This window comes from Tympanuchus pallidicinctus, unplaced genomic scaffold (assembly GCF_026119805.1).
Source record: "Tympanuchus pallidicinctus isolate F22 unplaced genomic scaffold, pur_lepc_1.0 scaffold2, whole genome shotgun sequence".
NCBI classification, from domain to species: Eukaryota; Metazoa; Chordata; class Aves; order Galliformes; family Phasianidae; genus Tympanuchus; species Tympanuchus pallidicinctus.
Genome location: NW_026294721.1, coordinates 23,235,616 through 23,250,758, shown reverse-complemented (window position 1 = coordinate 23,250,758; position 15,143 = coordinate 23,235,616). Strand labels below are relative to the sequence as shown.

At 38.3% G+C, this 15,143-nt stretch overlaps 1 protein-coding gene across 3 annotated transcripts in view; it reads left to right on the top strand.

The window, feature by feature from the left end:
• The first annotated feature begins 229 nt into the window (after window positions 1–229).
• GABRG1 (gamma-aminobutyric acid type A receptor subunit gamma1) overlaps window positions 230–15,143 on the top strand; it is a 49,375-nt gene continuing 34,461 nt past the window's right edge. For 2 of the 3 annotated variants that reach the window (XM_052681939.1, XM_052681938.1), the window contains exon 1: window positions 230–655. In XM_052681939.1, the coding sequence (XP_052537899.1) occupies window positions 354–655 (302 nt within the window). In that variant the 5' untranslated portion in view covers window positions 230–353. The remainder of the gene's footprint in view (window positions 656–15,143) is intronic. The other variant, XM_052681937.1, reaches the window with a different exon arrangement.

Here is a 15,143-nt window from a genome sequence, read left to right as displayed (position 1 = left end):
CCTGCCCCCAGATCTGCTGCGCCGCGCAGTTCCCGCTGGGCTCTGAGCACGTCGCCCCCCCGGGGTTCTCTTCCCTGCGGCGAGGCCGAGAGTGCCTCTCGCAATGCTCCCGTCCTCTGAATACGGAAGAAAAAGGCTAAATATATGCACATAGCTTTAAATGCACATTTAATATTTTATATATTCCGCATTTATATATACTAAAGATCTGTTTTATTTCCCTCTTTGGAGAAAATAGCAAATCAATGCCACCCTTTCCCCCCAAGCGTGTTTCCCTTCTAGTAAAGCAGGCTCCACCTCTACTAGGGATTGATTCGCCCGGCAGTTTTTAGGATAATTTATGGAGCAACCTGATGAGCCTATTGGGCGAGTTGGTCGGTCCTTGTAGAGTGGGTTCCTACCTGTTTGGGTGTTTTATTTATTTATTTATTCCCCTCCCCCTCCTCCCTTTCCCCACTGTGTGCCGCTCGGGGAGGGGAGGGGGGGGGGGTTGGGATCGGCAGGGTCGCTGTTCCCCAGCCTCTCCGGAACAAAGTCGGGGACGGGAGAGCGCCCGTACGCCAATGGACGCTTGGGGGGTGCCCGCATCCCGTTGGAGTCGCTGCCGCGGGGCTCGGCTACTGCTGTTGCTGCTCACCGTGCGCCTGGGGAGCGGGTGAGTGAGGGGTGCCGGGTGTGGGATGCTTGAGGGAGGAGGAGAGGGTGTGCTGCGAAAGTGAAAAATGAAGCCAAATAATGGAAAGAATAATAATTAAAAAGGTCCTCCGATAGGCTGCGGGAGATGAGGGAGCCGCCGAAGTAAAACTTCTGCCGCATCCCACTTGTTCGCGGGGAGAGTTTCGCACCGTTCTCCCCGTGCAACAAGCTGCCCCTGCCGCCGTGCCCCCGCGTTTCCCCGGAGGTTCTGGCTCGGCGCTGCGGGGCTGCGAGAGGCAGCTGCGGGCGAGAGAGTGGGCAACGCGTGGTCGGGGGCTGCCAGCCCCGGTCATGCACGGCCCCAGCAGAGGGATCGGGCCCATTCGTGCCTGGCTCCGTGGAGTTGGCGTCGATCTCTTGGGGCGGGGGGGGGGGGGGGGGGGGGGGGGGGGGGGGGAAGTTGCTAGATTGAAGTGCTGAAGGCACAACAGTTGGGTGCTGTTGTGTAAATGTGTTATTAGTATCCACGAGAGATATCTGATTTTTCAACTTCAGTAATAATTCAGTGATAATGTGCATCATTCCACAGGTTATAACAATCACGCGGCAGTGTTGCCACGGCTGTCGCTCAGTCTTTTTGAAGGAAGATCAAATTATCATTCCAGGAGGCTAAAGCAGATGTGGCAAAAAATAAATCTATAAACAGTTTTATTTTATTTTTTCCCTACAAACCTATTAGAATGTAGATCCCTTTCTCAAACTGACTGATCTTGTATCAATATCTGTGAAGTATGTTGATCTCAGAGCATCTCTAGAAGGCTGCTGTGTTATCTCAGTTATTATACTTTTCTTATTCTGTCTTTTAAAACCTTGTCATATTATGGAAATATTTTTCAAAAGCATTGATGGAAATTATACCAGTGCAGCTGTGCATTTCAGAATGCTTCTTAATGAACGTATTGTACCTCAGGTATGAAATAATTACCAAGCGGTTTGAGAGAAAAGAATCTGCATGCTAATTGATCAGTTCAAAGTCTTGGCTACAGGGAGGAGGGCTAGCTGAAAAAAAAGTTACTTGTTCTTTTGTCAAAGTAGTTGTGATTACAGGACTAAGTGTAGATTGTTATGAATGTGTCTCATTAATAGTAGCAGTTATGAAGAAATTGATGAGAAGTAGTGAGAAATAGAGGTGACTTGTACACATTCTTTTATTCTGTGCTTCAAACATCTCAAATAAAATGTAACCTTTAGTATAAATATGCATGTATCTGAATGAACGCTTTTCAGCCTTGCCTTTCTTTCAGAGGCTACATAGGAAAATGGTGACTACTGAGAGGTTTCTGTTGTTATTATTTTAAGTGGCTGCAAATGGACATGTTTTTCAGATCTGGTTCTCTGATGTGTGCTGCATTACAACTCTGGGCATTTGCAGAGAGCTCAGGTGCTTCTATGCCCTTTAGCAGCCTGCACAAAGTAGGATGGAAACACCATTCTGCTTTGGATTCCTTTCTGTAGTTTCAGCTAGAGCTTTTCCTTGAAGTTCAAGCAAACACATATAGAAGCAACTCTCTCAAGAATAGGCTGGGCTGTGCCAATTCTAGTTGGTTTTCCAAAAACCATCCTGAGGGAGCTAGCTCATCTTTCAAGGTATACTTTTAAAAAGTTGCAAATTGTGGAAGTTTTCCTATGCATTTCACAGAATCATAGAATGGTTTGGGTTGGAAGGGATCTTAAAGACCAACTAATTCCAAAACTCCACTGATACACCAAAATATTGAGGCTGGGCAGAAATTAGTTATAATGTGTGAAGCTAAAGCCTAAGTGAAGAAATCAGAAGTTGACATCAACCACGAGTTTATCCCTTTTAGTGTATTGCTCCCAAAAACATAGTGTATCATTAGATCAAATTTCCTTCGCTGAAGGAATTTGCAGCAGTTGAACTCTGTTCCATAAAGCAGTTGTTTTCCCATGGTTCTGTACACATGGTACAAACAGATCAGGACTTAAGAGCCAGTGCGTTGCAGAGGGATGTTTTCAATAGCTACACCTCGTTTGTAGGATAATTAGGGCTGTGAGCCTTTCCAGTGGATACACTTTAGAAATGAGTATTTCCCCTTCCACTGCAGTCTTACACATTCAGCACACCCATTATTCTTACTGAACTCAAATAAATGGATAATTCATAGGGAGACCATGAGAGCTGACAATATAATTAATATTGCTTAGGTTTTAGTATACAGGTACAGATACACTGCAATATTTCTTTTAATTTTTACAGAATGGAATGGAATAGCTCATTTGGAAGGGACTTTTAAATATCAAATCCAGCTACCTGGCCACTTCAGGGCTACCTGAAAGTTAGAGCATATTAGTGAGGGGATCCTACAAATGCCTTTACCGTTCAAATGATAGGTGTTGGTCAGCTTTTGTAAGAGTGTATTTTCAGATTTACTAAATTGTCCCACATCTTCTCTTTAGATTTTTTACCTGGATGTTCTAAAAAACAGTTATAAACACTCCATCGCTATCTGACTGGCAGTAGGAGCAAATGCCAACTAACATTTTCTTTTCTACTTCTTGGTATCTGTTAGGAAAATACTTATGTGAGAGTTGCTCTGAAACTAATGACTCTTATTTTATTATGCTGGCCCAAGATGCCAGAGGCAAATGTTGGTGTTACAGTAGTTAGAGGTTGAACCTTCCTGCCGATTTCCATTACATTTTGTTATTGTGCAACAATGACAGCAGAGGGGCAGTATGACAAAATGGCATCTCACTTGGAAAAGCATATGAAGCAAAAGTGTGTCACTGAATTCTTCCATGCAGAGAAAATGCAACACACTGACATTCAACAACACTTGCTGAACACATATGGAAACCAAACGGTGAGCACAGCAAGGTGGTGAGTGGTTGCATTTCAGCAGTGGTAACAGTGATGTGGAAGACAAGCCACGTTCTGGATGTCTATGCAGATATTTACAAGTGTGGCATATAGGCTCTTGTTCCTTGCTGGTGAAAATGTATAGGTAATGGTGGTGACTGTTAAAAAGTTTGCTATAACAGTGTTATTTTACTCTTTGAATCTGCTAGTTTCAATGGAAATAAATAGGAGTCATTACTTTCAGAGTGACTTATGCATAATACAGCTTATGTTTTCTTCTTGGATAAATTTCTGGATCAAAGTAAAACGTACCATAACAACATTGGTTTCTTAATGCTTGATAATAGCAATGTAGTATTTCATTTGAACACGTGATATTTATTTATTACTTTTCATTCATGAAGAAATTGTTACTTAGAACAGTCAGTTGTTTAAAATACAATTTATTAACAGTTTATTCATTTCCAAAGTAGAAATAGTTAAATATCAAGAATTACTAATTTTGTGCGTAGTTTTCTTTTCTTGTAATGGATTTAAATAAAATCTTTGAACCATGGCAATTAGAAAAAAGTTCTCAAATTAAAAAATATTTTGAATTGGTTTTATTGTCCTGTTTGTTAAACATTATGTTTTTAAATAAGAACATCCTTGCTTCTAAGGTAAGCCTTACTAAGTTGGGTGGAAAATATTATAGGTGGGCATTCATTGACTTTGGTCAACTTTTTCACAAATACACGAGTCTGATCGCAAGAGGTAGAAGGACCTGTGTTTTTTCTTTGAAGTAGTAGAGGAACTGTAACAATCTGGGTTGAAATGCAGCATCTAGATTGTATGGCCAGTATGCAGGACTACTTAAATGGAGATAACTGAGTTTCTTTGCATATACCCTGTTATGAAAGGAATTGCTCTGGTATGTGCTGTCATATATACTGAAGAGGTTGTGTATTTTGAACAAATGGGGAAAAAAAGGTGAACATCCCCCAAGATAAGAACCATTTTTAATAGTAATATTTATGAGAGAATTTTGCCTCGTTTTTTTTTTTTTTTTTAATTACCTGTATAGTCCTGTCTTGCACAGCATACTAAATTGAGCAAGCACTTGGATAAAATAATAATATCATAACACATTTGGTAAAAAATGATGGAGATAAATTATAGTTATACATGGCAACACACTGACAAGAACATTTCAAACGGTGGTGGATGACAGTGACACTGTTTTATTTCATAACAACTTAACAGTAATAATTTGTAAGGAGGAGTAATTTGGATGCAATTGAATTAAGCTGAAGGTGACATGGAAGTCCTGATTTTTTCAATTTTTACTTGTGTGAAAGTTTTTTTTAAGAAGGCTGGAAATAATGTGATGTGTTCAGTGGCCTACTGGCCTATGTAAAAGCCCAGTTCTGCATATTTAAACTTAAAATGTTAAATCATGCAGTGACACTGGAGATGTAATAGAGCTGACGGTAGACTAGAACAGTCATCAAGAATTGGTCAGAAAGGAATTTACTTTGAAGAAGAGGGAATCTCAGTGATATGGCAAAGATGAAAAGATATACTTTCTTGAAATAATACGCTTTCACTAATGGATGTTTATACCTGCAGGATCTGCTGTGATAATCTGGTCCAACACCAGAATAAACTAAGCTGCAAATCTTCATCTGACTTCTGCATCAACTTTGTTGCATCAGTATAATTGTTCTATGTCCCTGCATATAGATCTGATGAGAAGCCTAAAATATTTTACAGCATTTCTAATCTGATATTTTACTAGTTTTTTTTACCCTGTGCCATGTGCTACAATTGGCCCAACCACTGGATGCCATGTGTTTTGGTCCATTTCTAATGAATTCTATGACCATGTTCATACCTCTGGTTCTGTATGGCAAAATATTAGTGCAGACCTATGGCTGCAGTTGCTATTTAACAATGGGGGAGTGGTCTGCACAAGCTGCTTTTCACTAGAAAAAAGCAGTTATAAAACCTCATTCTTGACCAATGTGCCTTGGTCAAATTTTGCCTTGAAGGGATCCATCAGAGAACCTCTAATTCATCCTGAAAATTCTAAAGGTATCTCTTTTTGGGTTAGAAAATATTCCATGTTCTGTTTTCAGCATGGTTTTTCATGGCATCTTGCAGGTTACTTCCCTATTTGGAGAAACTTTCTCACCTCCCAGGTGAGAAACTTCTGTGTAGTTACATGCCTTGCAGTTCTTGTGGAATGAATGATCTAGTCCAAAACAAAAGTTCTATATAAATATGTTGCAGTCAGGGATATTCAGAGCAGAGTAAAATTTTCCATTGAATTGGATTTACCCAAGCTACAGTCTCCTGTTGGAAGTATTTCCTTGGCATATATAGTTTAAGAGGCAACTTGACAGCAGCTTGCATTTTTCTCTCAGATAAGTAAACTGAGCTACTTAAAATTCTTCAGCAAATATTGAATTATTAGTTTAGCGATTTTATAAACCCTTTGCAATTTTTCTTTGAAGAGCAGACCTCAAAAATGGGCAGATTATACAAATATTAGCCTCACTGATGGTATACACATGCAGAATATTACTTCCCTACTCCTTAATATTCCTGGGATAATATATGGGATTAGCTCCAGTACTGCCCTGGTGTACCTTGTGTTCCTTTTACTTTCTGCCTTGATCCTCAAATCCTTTTCCTCATTCATGGTAGGGTGTGAATGTCTTTCTGAGTTCCTAAATTACATGTACTCATTTTTCTTGTTTTCAAGAAGATAGACAGAAATTGCAGATAGAAAGGATCTGAGGTAACATGAGATACATTCCCTCTGGATTAAATTATTCAAGGTTTTATAGAGTTGCTGATGGTTAATCCATTTAATATGGTTTTCTTCCTATTTAAGGCAGTGTACCACGAGGCATTAAGTCTTATTATTAATAATTTAATATTATAGTCTAATTTGTCTTTCAGAACAAAGTTCAGTTGGATGAAATTTATATTACGAAAAGTTGTATATTAAGTATTAATTTACGTTGCTAACTCTGTCACTAATAATTTTTTATCATCATTGTGCAATGTCACATTTACATGCCAGAATAAATTATGTAGATGTTTTTAAAAATAAACTAGCCTCAAAGTTTTCCTTGAGGGAGAAAGGTATTTGACCTCACTAGCTCACAGCCTTTTGATATGTACAGATTTTGTCATGTCTGCTACAGGTGAGCAGTGGAGGTAGATCCTAGCATTTTGCTTTTTCAGTGAAGACCATAAATCCAATCTCCAATCCTGGAGAACTACTCCAACAACCATACATTTCATTTACCATCTGACAAGAAGTGGGACTCTGTTCTTGTAAAATATATACACGTTATAGTACAATGGAGAAAATTTTGCTTGCAGAGTGGCAGCAAGCTTTTTACTGCATAGTTTGGGAACTTGCATTAGCCCTTACTGAGTATATTTACATGTTTGTGTTATTATTCATTAATTCCACTGATGTTCACAGTGGTCCACAATTGCCTAACAACAATTACACTAAAATGTTAGTAGATCCTATTAACTGTATTTCTCTTAGAGATATGTTGTAATTGTCTGGTTATTATAGTTGTCTGGTTTTTCTATATTAAGTCAGTTTCATCTATATATTGCAATTATGGTATGCTGTTCAATTCAAGACTCTATTACTACTTCAGTCTATATATATTTCTTAGTCTGGTATCTGCTCAGGTGTGTGCCAGAACTTGGAAGCATTCTGAATAAGCTTGTTTCATTTGTGTTTTGATATTTCTGTAGTAGATTCCCAGTTACCTGAAGATTTTTCAGGAAATATGCAGTGCAGTGAATTCTGTTATAAAAAATGTTCACATGAGTATGTAGAAATACCAGCAGTTGAAATAATTGAAAATACCCAAAAGAGCTTATTTTATCCATTTCATGTGAAATAGGTGAAATTTTAAAGTTAAAAATCTAACAAAGTAGAATCTGAGATTTGAAGAATTCTGTACAGACATAGGATTTTTTTTTTTTTTTTTGAGGTTCTATTTCTCAGTGTTCATTTATATTAGTTTTGGTTTAGGCCTAGGTCTATTCCTGAAAATGTTTCTTGAATCAAAACACTTAACCTGCCAACAATACATCAGTTCATTTTGAGCTTGATGATGATTAAACTTTTGTCAGTCAGCTGCAGATAAAAATCTGCCATCTCTTGAACTGAGTTGTGATATGCAGCACATGGATTTACACGTGTTTATGTGATTATCCTAGTCTGGCACTCCTAGGAGATCTGTTATTGCTGTGCTTAGTAATTTTTTCATTTATTCAGAGGCATGCCAATTCAACATCATGTCCTTCCTTAGTAGTTTGGGCATGTTTTGTACTTTATTTAGTATTGAATACCACTTGTCTCTATTCATTTATATGTACTTAAGCTTTATAATTTGCTATGGCTGTCCTTTTTTCTTTTGTTCTCTGAATCTAAACTTCTTCCCCAATATTTGATCTGACTGAGCAGTGGAATATGGCTGCTTACACTGTTTACATTTTAAGTACTTGCTTGTATGGTCTGGCTAAAACTCACAAAGAAGATAAGACCAATTGAGAAGGTATGACTTACAAGTCTACATTACACAGAATCACAGAATCACAGAATCACCCGGGTTGGAAGGGACCTCAAGGATCATGTAGTTCCAACCCCCCTGCCTAGCAGGGCCACCAAACATACACATTCAGATCAGGTTGCCCAGGACCCCGTCCAACCTGGCCTTGAACACGTCCAAGGACGGGGCATCCACAACCTCCCTGGGCAGCCCGTTCCAGGGCCTAACTACTCTCCTTGTGAAGAACTTCCCCCTAACATCCAACCTAAATCTTTCCTCCTTCAACTTGGATCCATTTCCCCTAGTCCTGCTGTTGTCAGCCCTTCTGAAGAGTTTACTCCCCTCCTGGGTGTAGGTTCCCTTCAGGTATTGATAGGCTGCAATGAGGTCACCCCGCAGCCTTCTCTTCTCCAGGCTGAATTGTGAGGTACATTGTGAGGTTTCATTGAAATCCATCTGAAAAGAATCTCCCAAAGACTTTCAGTTCATTTACTCTTCAGTTTCAGCCAAGAATATACAGATTTTCTTAAGACCTACTTTATCTTCCTGATATATTTTATTTTCTGCTATGTACAGTGGTGGGAAAGCTCTCTTTAGAAGAACATCTTGTAGAGGAAGATCAATCTATATTTATTGTATAAAAATTTTAAAAATTTTAAAATATCTTGATCACTAAGATTTAAGTAGAGATAGCATAAAGGTTCTGCTAACTTTTCAGCTAGAATTAGAAATATATGTACTAAAAAAGTACCAACTTACAGAAGATAATGGCCACTTTCAAGTACTTCTTTAGACACAGAACAGCCTTAAGATATTGTAGTAATGATTTTCTGAGAATAGAAGGAGTACTTTCACTGTGATTGTGGGTGTTACAATCAATAAGTTACCAAGCTTTGTTAGCCAAAACAAAACACATTCTGCAAGTTTGTAATCAGAGCAATGAGTAATTGGTGTGAAGAAAAAGGACAAGTGAGAAGCGTGTTCTTTTTTCCTCACTTAGCTAGGGCAGAAAAAGGACTGCTCTGGAGTAATACTGTTAGCATTGTTTTTACTGAAGATAATTTATAATGTTTAACCTATTGAGAGAATGCGTATACCTAGTTCATATATCTGATGCTGGGGCTGCCATTCAGAAAGACCTGGAGAGGCTGTGAGGAACGTTATGAATTTTATAAAATCTGAATATAAAGTTGTGCAGGAAGACTCCTCGCAGCTGGATGGGCTGGGGAGATGCCCTGTCCGATAGAGGCTGTGTTGGACAGCATGGTGCTTTGCCACCAGGTCAGGGCTTTGTGAACAAGTACACACTCAGGAGGCTGAGGATAGTGATTGGTCCCCTCTGCTCAGCTCCTGTTAAACCATGTGTAGATACTGCACTCAGTTTTGAGTCTTAATTGGAGGATTTAGCAGTAGGCCACCGAGATCAGGCCCTTGACTTGTGAGGAGGAGCTATGAGACTGGACCTTGTTCAGTCTGGAGATAGCCTTGAGGGGACCCAACTGCAGCCCCAGTACTTACTGAGAGGGGACTGAGAAAACATAATCTTTTCACAGTGCTGCGTGGTAAGAGAATGACGAGCAGTGATGATGAATTACAATAGGGGAAGTCCCAGTAAGGTATAAAGGAAAAAATAAGCACTGTGAGGATAGCTAAGCAGTGGTTCAAGTTGTCCAGTGAGGCTGTGGGATCTCTGTTGCTCTAATTTTCAAAGACCCAACTGGACTATGCTCTGCAGATAGGCAGATGTAAAGAAAATTTTTAGTTGATTCTTGGACTGTGACCTGATAGGAATAGTTGTGCCAGTTATACCAGGTTGAGCACATCAATATTTGCATGAATTTTCAAGTGAAAATTAACTCAGTATTGTATGAGAGGACTGGTGGATAAAGAATCACTGTGATGCTTTGATTCCAGATGATAATTTCTGGGAGATTTTTGAGGCTATTTGAACTAATAAGAACAAATTTGACAAGTGTCATTTCAAGTATTACAGAGCATTTAATGGAAGTTGACATTTAATGGAAGGAGGACAGAAATTTGTGTTGGTCTTGAAAAAAGTTTTTCTGTAAAGCATCTTTCATAATACTTGTTGTTATGAATGTCAAAAATTCACATTTCTGTAAACATTATTTGTGGTCAGATTGTGCCTTTATTAAGTGATCATAATTATGTCTGGTTGAATTGTTCTTAGTTTTTTTTGCATTAATATCACAGAAGATCATATAACCTGAAGTTCATTTTATAAGAAATCTGATAATGCTTTTAAACTATGATCTTGCTGCGACTAAAATTAATTGCACTAAACTTACTCAGTGTGGGAGAAAAGTTTCATGCCTTTCAGAGATGTAATTCAAAGCTGTAATGACTTGGAAGAGCTTGATCACCCGATACGTATGATATTCATTAAGATGCACAAGTCTGATAGTATTCACATTCAGATTTGGGGAGTCACATTTCTCCTTACAGGGGATGAATGGATGAGATACCATCTTTTATTATGTTAGGACTGTGATTTAAATTTTTTTTTTAACAACACTTTACCTATTTGATATTATTTATCCTAAAAATGGTTTGTTTCTTTCTCTATGCTGGGAACCTTATAATTTTTTTTTAAGATTTTTTTATTATTATTATTTTATTTTATTTTATTTTATTTTGTTGTCATAAGGTCCAGATTCAGGACAGGAAACAGGACAGAAAATGGTGAGTAGTTTGAGAAGTATGAGATTAGGGAAGGAAAAGAGCATAAGAGAGTTGGTATATATAGAAGAGGAATCAACCCAGTAGTATGTGGTAGATACTCTGGAAAAAAAATATATCTATATGTAGGGAATAAATACTACGGTTACTTCAGGGGGATAAAGAATGTTATTTTTATATACAAAAAAAAGACACCAGACTCTGGCAAAGCAAAGCAAAAAGGGTGAGAGGAAACAATAAATTAACAAAGGCACCTGAGATGAAATGAATGGGGAGAAAAGAGAGATTTTCATCAGTGTCAAACCAGTTTAGGAAGAATAAAGAAGCAATATGTTAACTCTAACCCATAACACTGGGGTCAGTTCATTACATAACCTGACAGATATTAATCTCAACTTAAAGCTCATGTGATTGGTTTTTCTCATATTTAAAGTAGAACAAAGACCTATGATATTAATGTCTGAAGATCATGCTGCTGATGTTGAAAAGGCTTATTCAGTCATTAGTTGCTTGTACAGAGGGATTTATTAGTCATGGTAATTCTCCAATTAGTTGAAGGACAGAGACCATAATTAGGGCACTTTGTGCCTAATTACTGTTCACTGTATACTTGTAGTTTAGTTACTCCTGAGTTTGTGAGGCTAGCTGAAGTGTTAACAACAAGCATGTTAGAAACGAAGTCTTTCATACTTATAGAATTATTAAAATTAGGATTAACATGGTTAGTAACAGCTGTAAAATATCACTCTGCCATGAAAAAGAAGTGTTTCATTGTACCGATGTCATATTTTTGCCCTGACTTTTCCTTCTTGCAAAAGACCTACTGAGTGAGCTCTGTTGAAAAAATTACAGTTTACAGTGAATAGGGAGAGAATCAAATGTGAAAGTCTGTGTATAGTGAAATAAACTTTAAAGAGGTTGGAAAGGAAAAGAATTCCTCTTTAATTAAGTTTGTATTTCCTATCAGAGTTCTGAGAGAGTGGAAGGTGTTACTCTTAAGTTTAGGATGGAGTTGATTAGCATTAATCTTATTTCAACTTATTTCAACTTATTTCAACTACAAAGGAATAAAAAGATGCCAGAGTTAACTGTTGCTGCTAAATGTAACATTTTATTTTCCAGTTCAGACTGAATTATTCTTTTTTTTATTTTCTATCTTTTATCCCATTCCAAACTCTGGGGAAAAAAGCTGGACTTTGAAAAGTGGATTGAGAAGTACAGAGAATTAGTTGAAAGGTAAAAACTTTTGGACCAACTTGCTCTCTAAAGTGAATACTTATTTAAAGAATATGGTCTAGCAACCTCAGTTTGATTCTGGTAACAGCATCTCACAAATCCTGATGGCTTCTTATTCTGAAGGATTTTCTACTTTTGAAATGCATTGGTCAGTGAATGTAACATGACAAAAGTAATTTTGATTCCAAGAAATGAATGTGTACCCACTGTCTGGCATATTGCATTCATGTTTCTGTGTGCTTTGTTTGGGAGCTAGCTGCTTTATACAACTTCTCCAAAAAACTCTGAATGGAGAACTCAGGTTGACAGGTGGTGTATGCTCTGGTGTATACAGAAGACATCCTATATATTCTGGTCACTTCCTTTTTTCAGCCAGACTCATTTCTGTCTTATCTCTGTTATGTGACTGCACATCAGTGGCTATAGCTTTTGAATCAGAAGTGCAGAGCTGGCCGCCAGCAGCATTACAAATGCCTTTATTACTTGGTTGATTTTGGTCACATTTTAAAGTAGAGTTCAAGAAAAAAAGATGGTATTCTGGTAGCAAGGTATCAGTGTCATCTCTGAAAACGCCAGTACGATAGGAGTCGAGCAAGTGAGACTAGCTTATTTATTGTGTGAGCCTATTTCCCCTATATTTGATTATATTCTATATATATATATATATATTTAATATTTATATATTTATATATATTATATATATGTTTCAGATTTACAATATTTTCTTTACTGGTTTAGCTAATGGATTAGTGCTTTGCAAGGTAGCGTACTGGTATGGAATTGGGATGGAATTCTTCCCTCCACCCCTGATGTTGCATTATTAATAGTTTTTAGTAAGCTATTAGTGTTCTCATCTATGTACCTATTTTTAGTTCAGAGTTTTAAAATTGGAGGATCAGAGGTTTCTCATTAGATAAAATAGAAAGTGAAAACTTGAAATGTACTTATATTTTTCTTTTATTTTTTCTTAATTAGAATCATGGAACATCCTGAATTGGAAGGGACATATAAGAATCATAAAGTCCATCTCCTGACCACCCAAAAGTCAAGCCTTATGTCTGAGACCAGTGTCCAAACACCCCTTGAACTCCAGCACCTCAGTGCTTTGGTCACTGCCCTGGGGAGCCTGTTCCATCCCCATCACCCTCTAATGAAGAGCCCTTCCTTAACACCCAGCTTGATTCTCCCATGACACAGCCCTGTGCTGTTCCCTTGGACCCTGTTGCTGATACAGGGAGCAGAGCTCAGTGCTGCCCTTCCACTTTCCGTGAGGAGCTGTAGACTGCCATGGGGCCTCCCCTCAGCTCCTCTGCTCTGGGCTGAGCAAACCCAAGGACCTCAGCCACTCCTCATGCATCTTGCCCTCTAGACTGGTAGTTTTTATTGCCTTCCATTGGATGTTCTCTAATAGCTTAATGTCCTGCTTATGCAAAACTGCACACAGTTCTCCAAATGAGGTCACGCAGAGCAGAGCAGGACAATCTGATCCCTCACCTGGCTGGCAGTGCTGGGTCTGAGGCACCTTAGGGTACAGTTAGCCCCTCCGGCTGCCAGAGAACACTGCTGATCAGACACAACTTTCCATCAGCCAGAACACCCAGATTCTATTATGCGAGGCCACTCTCCAATGGTGAGCATGGGCCTTTGGAAGTCTTGTATATTTCATTTGGACTGAGTCTAGGCTGTTATCAATAATGATGCAAAAGGAAGACAAAAGAGGGACAAATGTGTGCTTGTCATTCTGAGTCACTTTGTACAGATCTCTCAGATCTTAGGTTGTTTCTCTGTACTTTCTGCTGTTTAAAGGCAGGGGAACAAAAAGAGTGAGGGGGAAAAGATCAGTTTTGTAGTGAATGTTTCCTTTCTTAGAGAGCTGCTAATAAGTTAAGTTTTATTCCTCATCATTTTAATGCCACAGGGGAGCAGGGATTGCCTCTGCACTCTTAGCAACCTTAAGCAAATTTACATAGCAATTAGAGATGGCATACGATACAACGGGGCCAAAAATAAAAAGAAAAAAAAAAGCAGTGTGTCAATGAAACATGAAAGAGATGGCAATAGGTAGCTTTGCTTGATACGGAGTACATACTTAAAAAACATTGCTTTCTACTTCTTTAGTGCTCACATTTGCAGAATCCTGCTAATAGGAGATGTTAAATATTTAATATCTGACATTTCTATAATGTGTATGTTGTACAGCAAACAATTCAGTATTACACAACACATTTCAATTTCAAAGAATAAAAACCCTTTTTAGACCTTTACTGGGGAAACTGACAGTGAACCTCGTATTTAGACTGCACATCACTTTTAGATATAGTAGACTCTTGTGACTTGTTTGCAGCAAGCTAGGTATAAAAGCCCTGATATATAAGCAATGCCTTTCATTCACCCTCTGGAAACTCAATGAGTTGTGGCAAGTTCCCAACTGCACTTCCCAAATCATCCAGGCATGTGGAAAACACAGAGCAGTTTTCACACTGGTGATAATCTTGAGTTTCAGTGAAACTCAATAGTGTTATCTGAGAGGTGGTGCAAAGAATTATAAACACAGACTGTTTTGGTGCATTCCCACTAAAGGCTACAGTAACAATCAGGCATGACTGTTCCAGGCATGACTTTCCTGACTTTTTCTGTCCTTTACTCTTGTAAATTTAGTGTTGTATCCCCATGGAACACCTTGTGGTTTTCGCTTCTGTAGAAGATTCACTGGAAAGTTACCCTTAGTCTTGAAGGCAGCGTATGACTGTAATTTAAAAACTCTTGAAAATCCCTCTCTAATAATTTATTGGTAATATTTTTAGATTCAGTGTACAATACAAATTGGTACAAGAACAGTACTTTAATTTCTTTTCTTTACTGGAATAGCTAAGCTTATGCTAACATTGGAACTGATTTATATGAATTACATACTCTCAGTAATAATTGCTAGTGTCCATTTGTGAAGATACGTTGTGTGACTGTCAGAGTTACTGCTATCAGTCTGATGCACTTTGTTTGACTTGAAGCCCATAGCAGTTCCCTGAAATATGCTGGATGAGTAATGTAGATTGCAAACTTTAGCACTGGAGGAATATTTAAGTTCACACTCATTTGATTCAAATGGAAAGAAAACTACT